Raw genomic sequence first — 17455 nt, forward strand, 5'->3', positions numbered from 1 at the left:
TAGGCTGGAGCAGGTACACAGGTACAGAATCCAAGTCAGATAAACCCCTCAAGAACAGAAATGGAAGTAGCAATACCAGGAGGGTAGGGGGAAGGTAGGGAGTGAAGGGGGGAAGAAAGACAGAGGTCAGTGTAAGATATGAAAATAATAATAATTTACCAAGGGGTCACGAGAGGAGGAGGGAGGAAAAACAGAATGTAAATGTTTAGAAAATCATGATGGCAACATATGTACAAATATGCTTGATACAATTGATGTGTGGATAGCTATAAGGGTTGCAAGAACCCCCAATAAGATGATCTTTAAAAAAAATAAAATGTTGATTCACAACCATTGTTTCCTCAGTGTCATCTCCCATCATCTTCAAACTCTAGGGCCAGCACTCTGCTTTCTCCTACAGCAGTGTTCTGCTCTTAAAACCGAAGTGCACATAACAGAAGAGCTTACCAAGATTGGAGAATCCATCCTGAAGGGCCCACAATCGAGCCCAAGGGGCAGGGGCGGGCTCTTCTGGCTCTTGGTCCTCGGGAATAGAGTAAAGTTCCTGAGTGGACACAGTGTCTAAGGAACTCAATGTCCCGGAGCTGGAGTGGGAAGACTGGCTGGACGTGGTGACCGTGCAGGAAGATGACCCGGATGTGCTCTGGAGCTGTGACGAGGGGCTGGGGAGCTGCGACGAGGTGACAAGGGGCTGCGAGGAAGGACCAGGAAGCTGCAACGACGAGGTGACAAGGGGCTCCAAGGAGGGGTCGGGGAGCTGTGAGGAGGCTGCGCCCTGGGACTGTGATGAAACGTCACCTTGTGACTGCTGACACTCCACATCTGCCTCTCGAGACATCTTGACCTCAAAAGGTAATTGTCCAAAAATGAGTTGTTTCAAGGAAGAAGATTTAGAGGTGCAAGGAGAAGGATGGGTGGATGTATTCGGGGTGGGTGTGCTCTGCCAAAATTAAAATCCTTTGTCTGCCTTGAGCCCTGTGCTCTTTTAAGATCTCAGTGAGATCCAATTGACAACAGCTCCCTGAAAGGTTAGATGGGAACTTTAGGGGAAGAAAGTATCTGTTCCTGAGGAAGGAACAACTCCAGAGAAGAGGATGGCGAGAATGGCTGCACAGCTTAAAATGTCACTAAATTGTACTGGCAGCAACTGTTGAATTGGTGTTTGCGCTACTACGCATACTTTCAACCACAAGACATAAACAATATATAATGAACTCTTTTCTTTTTCTTAATTCAAACTCTTAACAATCTAGACCACTAAGTCTTTGTAGGTGAGGATCATTTTTCAATGGATCAGTTTGTTTTATGTCTTATCTGAGAGTCACAAACCATGAGGAACAGGGGAGAGGATTTCCAGGCTACAAATAAATAAAATGCAATTTGAGTTGGTGGAGTGGGGCAAAAGACTCATAAAAGCTTACATTCATCCCCTTTTCAAAAACTAGGAATGAGGCCTAACATGCGTGTCATAATACAAGCAACACTGCACTTAAATTTCATCTATATTTTGAGAAGGAAAGAAGGGGTGTGTCATATGGCCGGGCAGAAGCTGTACGATGGCAATACAAAAATACACACACTCACCAACATCTGAGATCCTAGGACTGTAAGTTATAAAATCTAAATCTGAAGGAGGGAATAGTATCAGAGCTTGAAATGTGCGCTTCTGGTGTGCAGAGCCATGGATGACAGCAGAAGCCCAAAATACAATGCAGGATCTACATAGGGGATGAGCCTCCGGGGACTTCCCTCTCACCATAATTGAGGGATAGGAATAACCTGGTTATAGACAGAAATTGGAGAGACGACTGTAGTAGATTAAGATGATAAATCTGACTCAAATGGGTAAAACCTTGTCACTTGATCTCCCTTCTGATACCCTTTGGGTTGATTTGGTTTTTAATATTTTCTGAGTTTTTTTTTTAATTGGGGTTTATCTCTGTTGTCTTTTGTCATTGTTGGTAGCCTTCTTGATGCTTTGTCACGGGGTTTACTATGTTTCTCGGTATGTGAAACCCACGACAGGTGACCCTACAGAGACAACTACTAGAATTATGGTTCCTGGGGGTATATAATGGGGTGGGGGTGGGGGGGCGGGAATTCAGTGGGAGCTGATATCCAGGAGTTCAAGAAAAGAGAAAATGTTTTGAAACTGATTTTAGTAGCAATTGTACAAAACTGCTTGGTGTGACATCAAGATTTGCTCCTAATAAAATGGTTTAGAAAATTTAAAAATAAAACAAACAAAAAACTGCACACACTTGCCACTGGGTCAATTCTGATTCACAGCAAGCCTATGGCAGGGAGTGCAGATTACATAAAACCCATCAGATGTCTCTCAAGCTTACTTCAAGAGGACAGGACCCACGTCAGGGCTTGTTCATTCTAGATTCCTTGGCACGAAACAAGAGTCAGGCTAGGTAAAGAGATCTCAAACAAGACTGCTATATAAAAACAACTCCACTTAGTGCTTTGTGTTACTAAGGTCACTACATACTCCTCTTCCCAGCATCCTTTGAGTCAGACACCCTAACAGAGGCTCCCCTCACAACTCAGTGGCCATCTAAAACCTAACCTGATTTTGTTTTTAATGAGTGCATTCCATTCCTGCTCCCCAGTTCATGGCAGGCATTCAGAAGGGTGTAAACAACATTACTGCCTTTACATAATTTCCAAGATACAAAGGTCTTGATGAGCTTACCTGAAATACCAGAGCTGAGCTCGCCACTCCAGGAGATGTGGGTCGGAAGTGGCCTCTGCCAGGTTGGGTCCCGCTGTGTTCAGAGCAGGACTTCTTGGCCTGCGTCTAGTTCCCGCCCAGGTAAGTGGAGAGAGAGACAGAGAGAGTCAAAAGGTGTCTTCAAAAACCAAACCGAAAAAAGAAACCTCAATGCTATGAGTCAATTCTGACTCATAGGGACCCAATAGGGCAGATAAAAACTGCCTCTGTGGGTTTCCAAGACCATAAAGCTTTATGGGAGTAGAAATCTCATCTTTCTCCCGCACAAGAGTGATAGCCATCATCAATTAGGACAAGGGACCAACCACTCTGGCCGGGGCAATAAGGAAAGGAATAGTCAGACGTATAGAGCTTGGTGGAACCGTCAGAGGTATAGAGCTTGGAATCAAATCTTTGCTGGACACGGGGCAGATTTCCATCTTTCTGAATCTCTGGGGGGGAGGGGAGGGTAAGCAAATAAACAGATAGCCCAGACTCAGTGCCTGGAGTCAATTCTGACCCATAGTGACCCTACAGGGCCGTGTAGCACTGCCCCCCACTTCAGGTTTCTGAAGCTTTAAATCTTCAACAAAGCAGACAGCCTCATCTTTCTCCCACAGAGCAGTTGGTGAGGTTGAACCACCAACCTTTCGGTTAGCAGCCCAAAGCTTGACCCTGTGTGTCACCAGGCCTCGTGAAAAAAAAAGGCCAATTCAAACCAAGAAAACTCACTACCATGGAGTTGATCGATTCTGACTCATAGCAACCCTACAGGACTGAGTACAATTGCCCCATTGCGTTTCCCAGTCTGTAAAACTTGGAAGCAGATTGCTTTGTGATTCTCCTTCAGTACAATGGAAGGTTGGTGGTTTTGAACTGCTGACCTGTCAGCAGACCAAAGCAGTTAGCACCCCAAGGCGAAACCCAATGTGTCTTTCACTGCCATCAAGTCCATGCTGACTCAGTTATCTCCTGTGAGTGTCCAAGACTTTACATAACTATTTACAGGAGTAGAAAGCCCAGTATTTCTCCCTCAAGCTGCTGGTGGTTTTGAATTGCTGACCATGTGGTTCACTGGTCAAGGGATCACAGGCCAACGCATAACTACTACACCACCAGGGTTCTATAACCCATTGCTCTGGTGAAGATTAAACTAAATGAGGAATGGAACACTAGCCCTCACCCCCATCAATGCTTGGTAAATGGAAGCTATTCTTATTAGAAAGGAAGCCCTTGTGGTATACAGCTGCTAACTGCAAGGTCAGCAGTTCAAAACAACCAGCAACTCTGGAAAAAAGACAAAGCTTTCTGCTCCCATAGAGTTACAATCTCAGAAATACAAGGTGGCATTTCTACTCTGTCCTATTGGATCGCTATGGGTCAGATCAACTTGATAGCCATGGGTTTGGTGTATTCTTTTTAAAAGGCCCTGCACAGTCTTGGGTATACTACACATAGACATTTCAACGGAGAAACGAGTCACAAAGAGGTCTGGGGCCCGCTGCCCATTGTCCGCACCCCACACCTACCGAAGGTCACTCAGAGTACATACCTCCCCCCACGCACGTTCACAAGGTCAGCGAGTTCCTGGTTCCGGAAGATCTAAGAGTGGGTTCCCAGATACTTATGAGATCGAATTTAAAGCATGGCAATTAGCATTAACATCTGTACGTTTTTAAGACCCTTCGTTGTGTTCTTTTTTTTAAGCACAATTTTGTAACTTCCCATGTGGTAGGTCTTGAACCCTTTGCAGCTTGTAAATCAGGAGTGAAAATAAACTTCATCTCGAAGTCTATCTACAATGAAGAGTCGCCCACGCACCCGCTTCCCCTCTGCTGAGCTCAAAATCGACAAAGCGGAAGCTCCAGATACTCTGCTTGCATAAGCAGTGGACCGTGGGATTCGGACCCCTAAGCACCCAAGGCACGTCCCCCATTAAGACTCACCTGCGAGCCCTCCAGGAGCCGCTCACTGCCCACAACCACAAGCACAGCCAGCCGAGTGGCGCTAAAGCTGCAGTACAAACTCCTCCCTCGGCCAATCAAACACACCTCCCACCGCGCTGGGCCAATGAGAAGCGGCGGATGTGGAGAGGGCAGTAGTGCCTCCATGCCTGCTGGGAGTGGTAGTTTCGAACACAAAGCGGGACACAGATTCCAGGTTTTCCCCTGCGTAATCCCGCCCCCTCAGTTCCTCCACCCAATCAGCATCCGCGCATCATTCTTCTCCCCACGGTGTCTCCCGCGACGTCTGCCAGAGGCCAGATGTGGGCCGGGAGGGCCCAGGCCTCGCTCCGGGTGTGGGCATTGTGGCCCGCAAGGGTCCCCGGGAGGAGACTTCTGAGCTGCAATACTGCGTCGCAGACCCGAAGTAACGCCCCGCGGTGTTGGAACTGCGGCGGCGCCGGCCCCGGGGGCCCGCGACGGGGGGACGTGTTCTTCTGCCCTCACTGCCGCGTGTTACAGCCACCCGATCCCACTCGGGATTACTTCAGCCTAATGGATTGGTACGGGCGGCAGCTTGGGGGGCTGGGCCAAGACCGCAGACCTGAGGAGGTGATCCCGGCCTGTAGGCGAAGGCGGGACCCTGAAGCTGGTCGGGGCGGGCCTAGGGAAAGGAAGTTGGAAATGCCCCCAGGGAGAGAAGATTGAGGGGCGGGCTCTGAGGGAAGCGCTGTTGAGTGATGAAGGACCGACTGCCCTCGTGGGGCACTTGAAGCAGTATTTTTGTTAACCTTTTCATTGTGATTTAGGTGAGGATGTACAGAGCAGATCATAGTTGACATTCAACAATTGATACACATTCTGATTCAACGCCTCCATTGCAAACCCCTCCAGTGTACCATCACGTGTCCCACTTCTGCACTGCTTGCTTCATCCTTCCTCCCTAACCCTCTGAACCTTGTGAGGGACTCCCTTTTGCTCTTGCATGGCTGCCTATTCTAACATGAGGGTGAGTTCAGTTCCAGACCTGAAGGGTGACTAAGGACCCTAGTCGTAAGGGTAACCAGTCAATCTGGTCTCCTTTATGACTTTTTAAGAGTTCTCGTCTGCATCTTTCTCTCACTGTATTTAAGACCTGCTAATGTGATCTCTTTCGTAGCACTTAGTACTGGTAGCTGGGCACCACCTAGTCCTTCTGGTCTCAGGGTTGGGGGGGGAGACTAATGCTTGCCTATACTTACTGTTTCCATGTGTCTTTTCAATTTTCATCATTTGAGAAGCAGAAACGGAAGAGGTTTCTATGGCAAGGGAGACCTGGAACAAAGTCAGAAAGGTTAAAGTCAGATTGAAAGTCTCAAGAAAGGAGTATTGAGCATACCAAAATAAGGGAATAAATATATTTATCTTTTAATATTAAAAAAAACTTTTGATTTTGAGAATGATGATGGCAACAAATGTACAAATGTGCTTGACACGATGGATGGATGGATTGTGATAAGAGTTGTATGAGCAGCCACCAATTAAATGATTTTTTTAAAAATAAAACACCTTCCTCTACACTGAATTTGGCCACATAATGACCCTATGTCAGCCAAAGTAGAATTGGCCTTAGGGTTCCCAAGACTGTAGTCTATACAGAAGCAGACAGCCATATGGACCAGCTGGTAGATTTGAAATCCTGACTTTTAGATTAGCAGCCAAGTGTTTAACCACTGCACCAAGGCTCCTTAGGAAGTAAAGGCAGAAGAAAACTAAATGTGTGGACAGCGTCTAGAGGAAAAGTGGAAACCAGAAGTAGAGGGTTCCAGAAATGGGATTTTTCACATTTTCCTCTGAAGTTGATCTTGGAGAGGTGGTAAATTACGAGTGAGTAAGGACTGGTGAGGTAATAAGGCTGGCTTTAGGAACTGAGAGATAAAAGGATTGAAGACTGGAAGAAAGTTGGGGTAGAATTCTGCACTGCTTCTTCCCTCAACTCTAGGCTCTGCCCCTACAGTTCATTGAACGTTTATTATGCGCCACAGTGGCCAAACCCAAAGTAAACTCTCTGCAATCGAGTCAATTCCAACTCAGAGTGGCCCTATGTGCACAGGGTAGAACAACCCCTGTGAGTTTCTGAAACTAACTCTTTATAGGAGTAGAAAACCTTGTCTTCCAACCAACAGCTGGTGGTTTTGAACTGCTTACCTTGAGGGTAGCAGCCCAACACATAGCCACTACCCCACCAGGGCTTTTATGGGCTGCAGGGATACTACCCTTTAATGTCCTCAGCATGCCAATCCTGTTCCCACTTGGGGGCCAGTTCCTCTTGCTTGGATGACTGCTTCCTCCCATCTTTGACTGGTTTTGGGTGTCCTCGAATCGGCTCCAACGCATAGTGCTCCTATGTATAACAGAAGGAAGCATTGCTCTGTCCTGCACCCTCCTCACAATTGCTGTTTACTCCTGCTGTTGCAGCCACTGTGTCAATGCTGACTCATGGAGACCCTGTGAAGCCTCCTGAGGGAAAGTTACGGGACAGGGTTGTTGACCCATAGATCGTTCCTGAGGCTGTACTCTTTCTGGAAAGGGATAGCCTCATCTTTCTCCCACAGAACAGCTGGTGGGTTTGAACCCCCAACCTTGTGGTTAGCAATCCAGAGCTTACTCAACAGCACCACGGGGGCTCCCCGGTCTTTGACTGCTCCTCCCCAAATCCAGGTCTCACCCCACATGACATTTCTTCACTCATCTCTGTGCACCACTCTCTGAGCCAGAGCTCTCTGTGTCGGTTCGTAGCACAGTCCGCCATTTGAAAATGCTTATTGTGACTTCCCCTTTGAGAGGGGGAATCCGGCCACAGTGGACAAAGCTTTCATGGTATGCTGCGTGGATTTCGTCCACTCCTTCTCTTCCAGCACCCGCTCCTTCAAAGTTGATACCATGAAGCTCCAGCAGAGGTACCAGCAACTGCAGCGTCTGGTCCACCCCGATTTCTTCAGTCAGAGGTCTCAGGTAGCCCACCAGTCAGCCTAATCTCCTCAAACACATGTGTACCCTGGGTGAGTGGCAACGGCCTTGAGGTGATGTGATTACCGGGGACAGTCTGGACAGCCAGCTCTGCCCTGTGTCAGCCTAGCCCCAGGCAGCCAGGCCAGGGAGCTGCCATGTGCCCACAGCTTGTATCTGACTGCCCAGCAGGCTACAGGCTAAGCCCTGGGCCATTAAGAGAGCTCACCCAAGATCAGTTCAACTCGGATCGTTTACTGAGCTCTCCCACCCACCAGCCTTCTCATCATTCTTATAATAAAAGTATACAGTTGCTGCTTCCACAATTTCAAACATATCCAATTCTATGACATTGATGACATTCTTAATATTGTGTAATGGTACTTACCCTTTTCCAAATTATTTCACAACCACGACCATATCGCCTCAGGGACCTCCTTTTCTCCTCCCCCACACCCCCACACCTCCCCTCTACCCCTGGTAGCCACTAATAAGCTTATGTTTCTGTACATTTGCTGACTACATACAGCATTTGTCCTTATAACTTATTCACTGAACTGCTTATCTTCAGGGTCCACCCATGTTGAAGGCATGGATTGGGCCTTCATGTCTCTCTATAGCGGAATAGGCCATCAGCATTTCTGGAACAGTCTGTGAATGTCAGTGGTTAATTTGGGTGATAATAAAACTGTCTTCGTCTCCCACTAACAGACTGAAAAGGAGTTCTCCGAGAAGCATGCAACCCTGGTGAATGAGGCCTATAAGACCCTTCTGGCACCCCTAAGCAGAGGACTATACCTTGTAAGGTGATTTCCCAACTCTTACACATGACGGCCCGGGGCCCATGGCATTGTGGGACAGCTGTTCCCCTGTACTCAGGTGGAAGAGGGCTTGAGAAGTGCTTCAGACCTGAGATACTCCCAATATTTAGCCCCTAAGACACTACACCAGTATCGTTTTACCAGAGTTGTCTGTACAACTTTTACCTGTCTCCATTACTTTTATTTCCTATAAATTTCAAGGGTTTAATGATGGCTTTTAGGGATAGATAATTTTTGGTTTGTTTTGGGAGAAGCTATCAACTCTAGGAAACTCCAGAGTCCTTAGGGACATGGTGAGGTTTCTCTTTCCTGAGCGGAAGAGGAACTCCCCAAGGTCACATAGCTCCGAATGGTCCAGAGAGGGGTCCTGCCCCTCCCTCTGTCTGCCTCAGCCCAGGCACTCCAGCCACCCAACCTCATGTTTTCCTTAGTAGGACTGCCTTCGTGTACCCCAGGGCTGCTCCTATGTTCTGAAGGGGAAAATGGGATATACAGGACTCTGGCCACAGTTTCTAGAACCAAACTTACTCTATCTGCTTTCTACCTCCATAGCTAAAGCTCCGTGGAATAGTGATTCCTGAAGGGACAGATGGTGAATTGGAAAAGCAATTCCTCGTGGAAATCATGGAAATCAATGAAAAGCTGGCAGAAGCACAGAATGAAGCTGCTGTGAATGACATTGAATCCGTTGTCTCAGGTGAAAGATGAAACCCTGTTGTTGTGACTACAGCTAGGGTTAAGTCAACCATGAGTAGAGAGAGGAAATTCTTGATCAGCATGATGATTGCAAAAAAAAAATTTTTTTTAATTGACATGGAAACACTGCGGAATCCATATCTGAACTCCTTTGGCTATACTGGGAGCCCTAGTGGCATAGTGGTTTTATGCTGGGCTGTGGTCCACAAGGTTGGCAGTTTGAAACCACCAGCCACTCCTTTGGAGAAAGACAGTTCTTTCTACCCCCGCAAACAGTTAGTCTTTGGAATCTCAGAGGGGCAGTTCTATCTTGTCCTACAGGGTCACCATGAGTCCTTATTGACTCAATGGCAGTGAGTTTGGTTTTGGTTTGGCTGTACAAGGGAGGGAGACTACACCTCCACACAAACCCATAAGGCTTGCCTCCACCCTCCACTCTTTTATCCTATCTGACCCCGACCATTCCTCCCAGGACACATTACTTCTCTGCTGAGTTCCGTGATGTGCTGCAATGGCCACACCAAATTCAGACAGTGTTCACAATTAAGAGGGCTTTATTAGGGAAGTTAGCAAGTTACCACAGTGAGGACCAGACAACAGTAAGGATGCAGTCATCAGTCCACAATACCACCTCTCCTCAGCCAGCAGTCCAGTCTCTCTCTCTGGTCCTCAGCCTCTCAGCCATGTCCTTGGGCCTCTCCCTCCACGGGCCAGGAAGCCTGGCTGCTATGCATCAGTCTCCTTGTCTCGGCCTCTGGTCTCAGAAGCCCAGCTTCTTGGCTCAGTCCGGGTCTTTGTGCCACAGCAGGACCACTTCAGACGAGATCTCCAAGATGCTCTTCAGCTGGCTCTCCTTCCTAGGTGGTCCTGGGGCTTCTCTCTGTCCCTCCCACTTCTGAGATGGCTCATTCACATGTGGAGGTGTGGTTTTTGTCTTACCTCTGAAAGGAAACAAAAGGTGGTGATTTGGTTCTCCCCAGAGAACTTCCTCTCAAATGCCAAGGGTTTTAACCACTGGCATAAAGGCTTAAAGGATACATTACAAAAGGGATTCTGGCTAGAAGGGTCCTTTTAAGTGATGGACACCAACACTGTCTTCAGCTTAAACTTACTCCGGAAGGGAGCCTTAGATCCAGAATGTAACTACAGTAAAAGGTTCAGGAGAAAGATGGCGTTTCCCCACCTCCTTAGAGGGTTACAGTCTCAGAAACCCACTGGGGCAGTTTTACCCTGTCCTATAGGGTCATTATGAGTCAGCATCAACTGGATGACAGTGAGCTTTTTAACTAAAAGGTTGGCAGTTGGAACCCACCCAGTGGCTGCACACCAAAAAAGGCCTGGCAATCTGGTCCCTACAGGTTCGTCTAGAAAACCCTCAGGGGCAGCCCTGTCCTGTCATGGGAGGTGGGGGCACTGGCTAGAAGGGTCTAAATCATTTCTCCTACAGCCAACAACCACAGTGTTTTTAGACTGCAGTTTTCCTTCTCACCCCCCAGGGTGTACATATTGATAATGCAACTCTTTCTGACGAGGAAAATGGGTCTCAATATTTCATGCAAATCCCCCAAGGTCATACAGCAGATTTGTAGAAGAGCCACAATTGGGACCTTGGCACCTTACATCACTTCATTTGCTACTCTGTTCCGTAGAAAAGGCTCCAGGGTTCTCATTCAGACTGTGTGCACAGGGCTTGGACACCTGGTTACACTGTAGGTACCAAGCATTGTGCGTGACAGAGACATGCAGTCTGCACAGGAAAGGCCTAGCCTGTGCCTTCCTGGAAGATGTGTATTCTTTTTTTAATCGTTTTTATTAGGGGCCCACACAACTCTTATCACAATCCATACATACACCAATTGTGTAAAGCACATTTGTACATTCATTGCCCTCATCATTCTCAAAACATTTCCTCTCCACTTAAACCCCCGGCATTAGGTCCTCATTTTTCCCCTCCCTCCCCGCTCCCCCCTCCCTCATGAGCCCTTGATAATTTATAAATTATTATTTTGTCATATCTTGCCCTGTCCGACGTCTCCCTTCACCCACTTTTCTGTTGTCCGTCCTCCAGGGAGGAGGTCACATATAGTTCCTTGTAATCGGTTCCCTCTTTCCAACCCACTCTCCCTCTACCCTACCAGTATCGCCACTCACACCACTGGTCCTGTAGGGCTCATCCGCCCTGGATTCCCTGTATTTCCAGTTCCTATCTGTACCGGTGTACATCCTTTGGTCTAGCCAGACTTGCAAGGTAGAATTCGGATCATGATAGTGGGAGAGGGGAGGAAACATTTGGGAACTAGAGGAAAGTTGTATTTTTCACCGTTGCTACATCGCACCCTGACTGGCTCACCTCCTCCCCGAGACCCCTCTGCAAGGGGATGTCCAGTGGCCTACAAATGGGCTTTGGGTCTCCACTATACACTCCCCCCATCATTCACTTTGGTAAGATTTTTTTGTTCTGATGATACCTTATTTATACCTTCGACACCTCAAGTGATCACATAGGCTGGTGTGCTTCTTTCTGACCAGCATCATGTCCACAGGGAAAGCCCTGAGTCTTCCCTCTCCTTGCCCTGAAAGGAAAGCCACCTGTACCTCCCTCACTCCTCCCTCTCAAACCTGGTAACACCACCCAGCTGGACATGTCAAAACCCCTGGGAAACTCCCCTAAAACATTCCTTCACCCTTACCCTTCAGCTGCAAGTCCTACACAGCTGGTTTTTGAAATAACTCTCAGATCCATCCAACCATCTATTTTCACTGCCCCTACTCTATTCCAAGCTTATCATCTTCTCTCACCTGGAGCCCTACAATCCCCCCTGACTGGTCTACCTACCCTCTATGTCCCTCTAGCATGTTGTTACCCTGGCACGTGTGTGATGGTTTGCAAACCCGAATCTACTCATGTCTCCACTCACTTCAAAAACATTAAGTGGTTTCCTCCTGCTCTCAAGTTAAAGACCCAACTCCTAGGCCTGGTTCCTAGGCCTGCGGGGGGGAGAGAAGGACAATTCAAGCACTGGCTGTGGCCAGGATTAAGTTAAAACTTACTGCCATTAAGTCAAATCTGACTCATAGTAACCCATGGGTTTCCCATACTATAACTTCTTCCCACCTGTATTACCCCCTCCCCCAGCCCACCCCCCACACCTTTAAGAGACAAACTCTCTCGGGGGGTAAAAAGCTGTCAGCTTTCTCCCTTGGATCAGCTGGTGGTCTCGAACTGCTGACTTTGTAGTTAGCATCCCAATATGTAACCCACTACACCACCAACGAGACAAATACTCTAGCTCAGTGTTTTCCCAAAGTAAGACATACCATTTCTTGGGGATGCTGGTGTCAGGGCTGCGAAAACAGATACCTACACTTCTTTTGGATTATGAGCTATATAGTACATATTATTTTTATTGGGAGAGCAATGAATGATTCTCTCTCCCTACCCCCCACCCCCAGAAAAGAAAGGTTAAATAAATGCTCTAGCTCAGTGGTTCTCAGCCTTTCTAATGCTGCGACCGTTTCATACAGTTCCTCATATTGTGATCACCCTCCAACCATAAAATTATTTTCATTGTTACTTTATAACTAATTTTGCTACTGTTATGAATTGGTTGACCCCTGTGAAAGGGTTGTTCAAGCCCCAGGTTGAGAACCACTGCTGCTCTGTTGAACGCCTGTGAAGTCACTGGCCTTCCCTTGGGTTTGTCACTAAACTCCCCTCCCTCCCCACCCCAACCAGGTGCTCACTCACCCAAGTCGGTGGTTTGGAGGGTGCAAAGCTAACACTGGGGCAGAACCCTGAAGTTTTCACCACTATAAGCCAGTGCCCTGTAGGCCATAGCACACTGCCACATGAGTGACATATTTCCAAATGCTGGACGTAGGGATCAGATGGCTGGGGAGTCTGTTCACCACATCTCCACTCATCAAACCTGAGGGTTTGAGAAAAACCCTCAGCACCAATCTGTCTACCTTAGGAGACTGGAGGAAAAAGAGTTTTTTAACCCCTGCTGTCAAATCAATTCTGACTCATAGCGGCCCCATGGGGCAGAATAGAACTGCTGCACAGAATTCCCAATGCCGCAGAGCTTCATGGAAGCCGACTGCCTTGTCTTTTCTCCCCTGGACGGCTACAAGGCTCAAACCACCAACCTTTCAGTTGACATCTGAGCACAAACCACTGCACCACCCAGGTTCCTTACTTGGGATAGAATAAAAAAAAAAGAAGAATATACTTGATAGCACTTTAAAAGGAGGCAGTATATGTAGATGGATGGATATGCTTCATATGTGACAAACGTGCTCAGTGTGTACATCTTGGCTTGCCTGTGGAAACAACAGGAACACTCTTTTAAGCCACGATATAACGCAGTGGAATGTACATGCCTCATGTTTCCAGGGGGCAGGGGAGGTACTGGGTATTTGCCAAACGATCCAGGTATGCTCATTTCCTCCTGCCTGAACTCCCAATGAGCTAGACTGCTGTGTGGGGACAATCGGGCATTTCATCAAGCCCATTCCGACTTAGTGTGGGCTGAGAGAACAGAACAGAACTGCCCCTGAGGGTTTCTGAGACAGTAACTCTATGGGAGTAAAAAGCCTCATGTCTCCCTAAGAGTGGCTAATGGGTTCCAATTTCTGATCTTCCGGTTAGCAACCCAATGTGTAATCTACCAGGGCTCCTGGAGACCTTTCATAGGCTAAAACAAGATGGTGTAAGTAGGGCCAGGCTGTGTGCACTCCACAGGAGGTGCCAGCAGGGCACACAGGTTATGGAGCCTTCTCGGCATCCAGGCTTCCTGCTTAGCCCTCACCCGTTCACTCACTGTCATGAAGGCCGTCCTCATAGTGGCCCTATAGAAAACCCTCGTAGAATGGACCTGTTGGGTTCTGAGCCTGGAAACCATTCTGGGAGCAGAAAAACCTCATCTCTGCCCCACAAGCAACCAACAGGTTTAAACCGCTGAGCTGGAGGTTCACAGCCCAACATATGCAACCCACTACGCCACCAGAGCTCTGTTCCTCCGAGCATGATTTCAAGTGATGTGTTCATCTCATGAGTCTGTTTAAATAGAACAACTGATGGCTTTTTCTTTTAGTCAAACAGAAAGAATGCATCAGCACTGCGAGCAGAGCGTTTGAACAAGGTACTTTCTTTGCTTCTTGACTTTCTCAGGGATTCAAAGCTGTAAGCTTTGAGTAGCCTTCTGTGCCCACCCTGTGGAGGGTGTAAAGTACACTTGAGTACGCACTTCTGCCTTCAAGGATTCAGAGTCTTGCTGGAAAAACCAGCTTTTGTGGCAAAAGCCAAGAGAAGGCAATTATGCATTCTGTAGAGATCGTACTCCCTGACCCTTTGGCAAGTAGGAGATAAGGTGAGGGCAAGCCCCAAGAGTCAGCTTTTAGCAAAACCTGCACACCCTTTGCTTCTGCAAAGCTCCTCAGGCCTGATGCCCAAGGCAGAGCTGAGCCTGAATTGTTATATGGTGGTTGCCATTGAGCTGCTCTTGATGCATGACAATCCCTGGAGCCTTCCCAAGTCTTGTGCCATCTTCACAGTCCCTGATCCATGTGCTAACCACTGAGTGTTCTGATTGTCTTCCAATCTAGGGGGCTTATCTTGCAGCACTGTATCAGATAATATTCTATTTGTGACCCTTTGGCTAATTTTTGGATGTAGATCAGCAGGCCTTCCTAGTCTTTCTTAATCTATAAGCTCCCCCTGAAACCTGCCCACCTTGGTGACTCTGCCAGCATTTGAAGTCCCAGCTTTTAGCATCATAAGCAACACATGAGTCACCACAGTATAGCAGGCTGACAGAAGGGAGGCAGTTGTCAGAAAACAAGTTTGACACATTCATCCTGGTCCCCATGCCCCTGGCTTTCAGGCTGAAGAGGCTGGATCTATTTCCAGGCAAGAACATCTTCTCTCTCCGTCCCTGATTTGTGCCACCCCTTCACAAGGTGGAGAGGAGGAATATTGACCCTTTGGCTCTGATTTGAATGCAGGAAACAACAAGCCACACCAGTTGGTCCAGTGTAGTATTAAATAAAAATGCGCGGACGGAGGGTGAGGGGACCAGCCCCCACCCGCTGCTAGAACTCACTGGTTCAGTAATACTACCTCTGGGTTCAGTAATGCACAATTGTACGGTTGAGATATATAAGCATTATATTAAAGTCATCGAGAGCATGAGAGATAATACAATAATACAGTCAGGCATGATACATAGCAACATTGCTCACCTCAGCCCAGCTTGGTGGTCCACGTGGAGAGGGGGAAGGGAAGGAGGGAAAGGGAACAAGGGAGAGGGGAGTGACCAGGGAGTGAGCAGCAAGGAGCTCAGAGTCAGAGTCAGAGAGTCAGAGAGTCAGAGAGAGATCTATAGTGCTGGTTCACACCTATATACCTTCTGGGGGCAAGCCAGCCCACTAATTACAGGTAAAGACATACGTCACAGGAAGGGGCTGCACTATAGGTTACACAGCAATGAGAGGGTGGTCTCTGGGTCTCCATAGGAACATTATCAGTAGGGTGTAAACCCCACCTAGAGGAACCAAGCTAATGGTCCCAAAGCTTCAGAGAGAAGTAGGCCATTGTCCCCAGCAGCAGGGAGCAGGCCCAGCCCTGCTGTGGGATGAGACAGCAGTCTAGCAGCAAGTGTCTGACTTCTCCCCACAGTCCAGATAAAGAGATCTTATTCTAAGACTCAGGGCTACCTCCCTGAATGGAAGGAGAGCATACCTGGGATGCTGACAGCTTTTCTGGGGTAAAGCCGGGGAGCCAGTTGGCAGTCTGGAACCAAGACAGCTGCAGGGTTAGGTTGAGCCTTCTTGAAGTCCACTGCATCCTCCTCCCTGGGAACCAGTCCCATGCACTTGCTACAAAATGATTCCCTCCACAGTATGACTCCTGGGTCCTCTTTAGTCTATGACCATTTTTAAGAACAAAGTCTTTCCCCAGCTGACTAGAGTCTCTAGACCCAACTCTATAGATTCCTGGTAGGAGAATCTGATGCTATGTCCCCAGTCCACTGGCTTACCAGGTCAGAAGGTGTTGGGTCCACCTCTAAGCCTTAGCTCACCATTGGGAGTGTGTATTCATATCTGCTTAATTAGAAAGATCCCTGGTGATACAGTGGTGACCTATGATTATCCAAACCAAACCCACTGCTCAAGTCCACTCAAGTCAGAGTGACCCTGAAGGACAGAGTAAGACTGACACAGAGTCTCCAAGTGCCGAAATCCTCACAGAAGCCAATTGCCACCCTTTCTCCTGTGAAGTGACTGTTGAGTTAATAACCGATCGCGGTGCCACCGGGGCACCCCTGTGCACTGGCAGGCTTTCATTTAGTGAGGTGTTGTGTGGGGTGTTTGTTTTTAAACGAAATAGAATCGTGCCTTCTGTTTCACTGGGACTTGTTTTTTATGGTCAGTGTCTGCTTGGAGCCATTGCCTTCATGCGGGGCACTGCCACGTGTCTTCATGGTGGCCCACATGACAGTGTGCTGTTTTTAACAGGCTAAAAGCTCAGCGGCCCCACTTCATCTCTGTTGACCCTTGGGACCAGAGACTTCTTTGTCACGGGAAGGAGGTGCTGTCCTGTGCAATGACATAAGCTTAGCAGGGCCTTTGGCCTCTCCCCATTAGGTGCCAGTACCACCCCATCCTCTCTCAAGTTGTGACAACCAAGAGTCTCCAGACATTTCCAGGTGTCCCCTGGAGGATAAGCAACTAACATACACACACACAACCAGTCTGAAGGCATCTTTCCGGGAGGCTTGTAAGCCCCCTGAGCACTGCCCGTACCTGAACCCCTTACACAGGTGAACCCTCCCTTCCTCCACAGCCTCATGGGGGTAACAACCACCATGGATGAGATGAAAGACTTAAAAACACTACCCAGTTCTTACTCAGAAGAGATTCTGACTTATTTGAACTCTGAATTCTGTCAAATGGCTGTTCTTGCCCCCCCTGGGCAAATCCCTTGTCCCCTCAACAGCCCAGGTGGCCTGCCTCTCCAAGGCTCACATTCACCAGTGGGCCTCCTGGGACCCAGAGCTCAGTCCTGACCTGGCTGCCTTGAGCAATAGAATTGGTGGAGTGATTCTTGCAGGCAGGGAGGTCTGACTTCATTGTCTTTATTTCAGATGACTTTGAAAAAGCCAAGGAAATGCTAACAAAACTGAAGTATTTTTCCAATATAGAAGAAAAGATCAAGTTAAAGAAGATTCCGCTCTGATTGTTGCTCATTTCAAAAGTTTCCCCAATAAAGTACCTGTATGTCTTGC

General features: G+C 47.9%; 2 protein-coding genes across 4 annotated transcripts in view; one reads left to right on the forward strand and one right to left on the reverse strand.

Annotated features, from left to right (window-relative positions):
• CHEK2 (checkpoint kinase 2) overlaps window positions 1-4696 on the reverse strand; it is a 53508-nt gene extending 48812 nt beyond the window's left edge. The window contains exons 1-3 of the mRNA XM_045289539.1: window positions 4666-4696; window positions 2702-2806; window positions 448-844 (exon numbers count right to left, since the gene is read on the reverse strand). Coding sequence (XP_045145474.1) covers window positions 448-838 — 391 coding nt within the window. The 5' untranslated portion in view covers window positions 839-844; window positions 2702-2806; window positions 4666-4696. The remainder of the gene's footprint in view (window positions 1-447; window positions 845-2701; window positions 2807-4665) is intronic.
• Window positions 4697-4964: 268 nt separating this feature from the next.
• Window positions 4965-17454, forward strand: HSCB (HscB mitochondrial iron-sulfur cluster cochaperone). 3 transcript variants are annotated; one of them, XM_004715316.2, is made up of 6 exons: window positions 4965-5225; window positions 7560-7656; window positions 8362-8451; window positions 9024-9168; window positions 14264-14311; window positions 17315-17454. In XM_004715316.2, exons 1-6 carry the CDS (start codon window positions 4984-4986, stop codon window positions 17404-17406), a joined length of 714 nt encoding a protein of 237 aa, XP_004715373.1. In that variant the 5' UTR covers window positions 4965-4983; the 3' UTR covers window positions 17407-17454. The 3 variants fall into 3 exon arrangements, with proteins under 3 accessions (XP_004715373.1, XP_045145582.1, XP_045145583.1); XM_045289647.1 differs by lacking the exon at window positions 14264-14311; XM_045289648.1 differs by lacking the exons at window positions 14264-14311; window positions 17315-17454 and having other exon boundaries at window positions 8362-8456; window positions 9024-9112.
• The last annotated feature ends 1 nt before the right edge of the window (window position 17455 follows it).

Source organism: Echinops telfairi, unplaced genomic scaffold (genome assembly GCF_000313985.2).
Source record: "Echinops telfairi isolate 266 unplaced genomic scaffold, ASM31398v2 ScPeMD7_29;HRSCAF=101, whole genome shotgun sequence".
Lineage (NCBI taxonomy): Eukaryota > Metazoa > Chordata > Mammalia > Afrosoricida > Tenrecidae > Echinops > Echinops telfairi.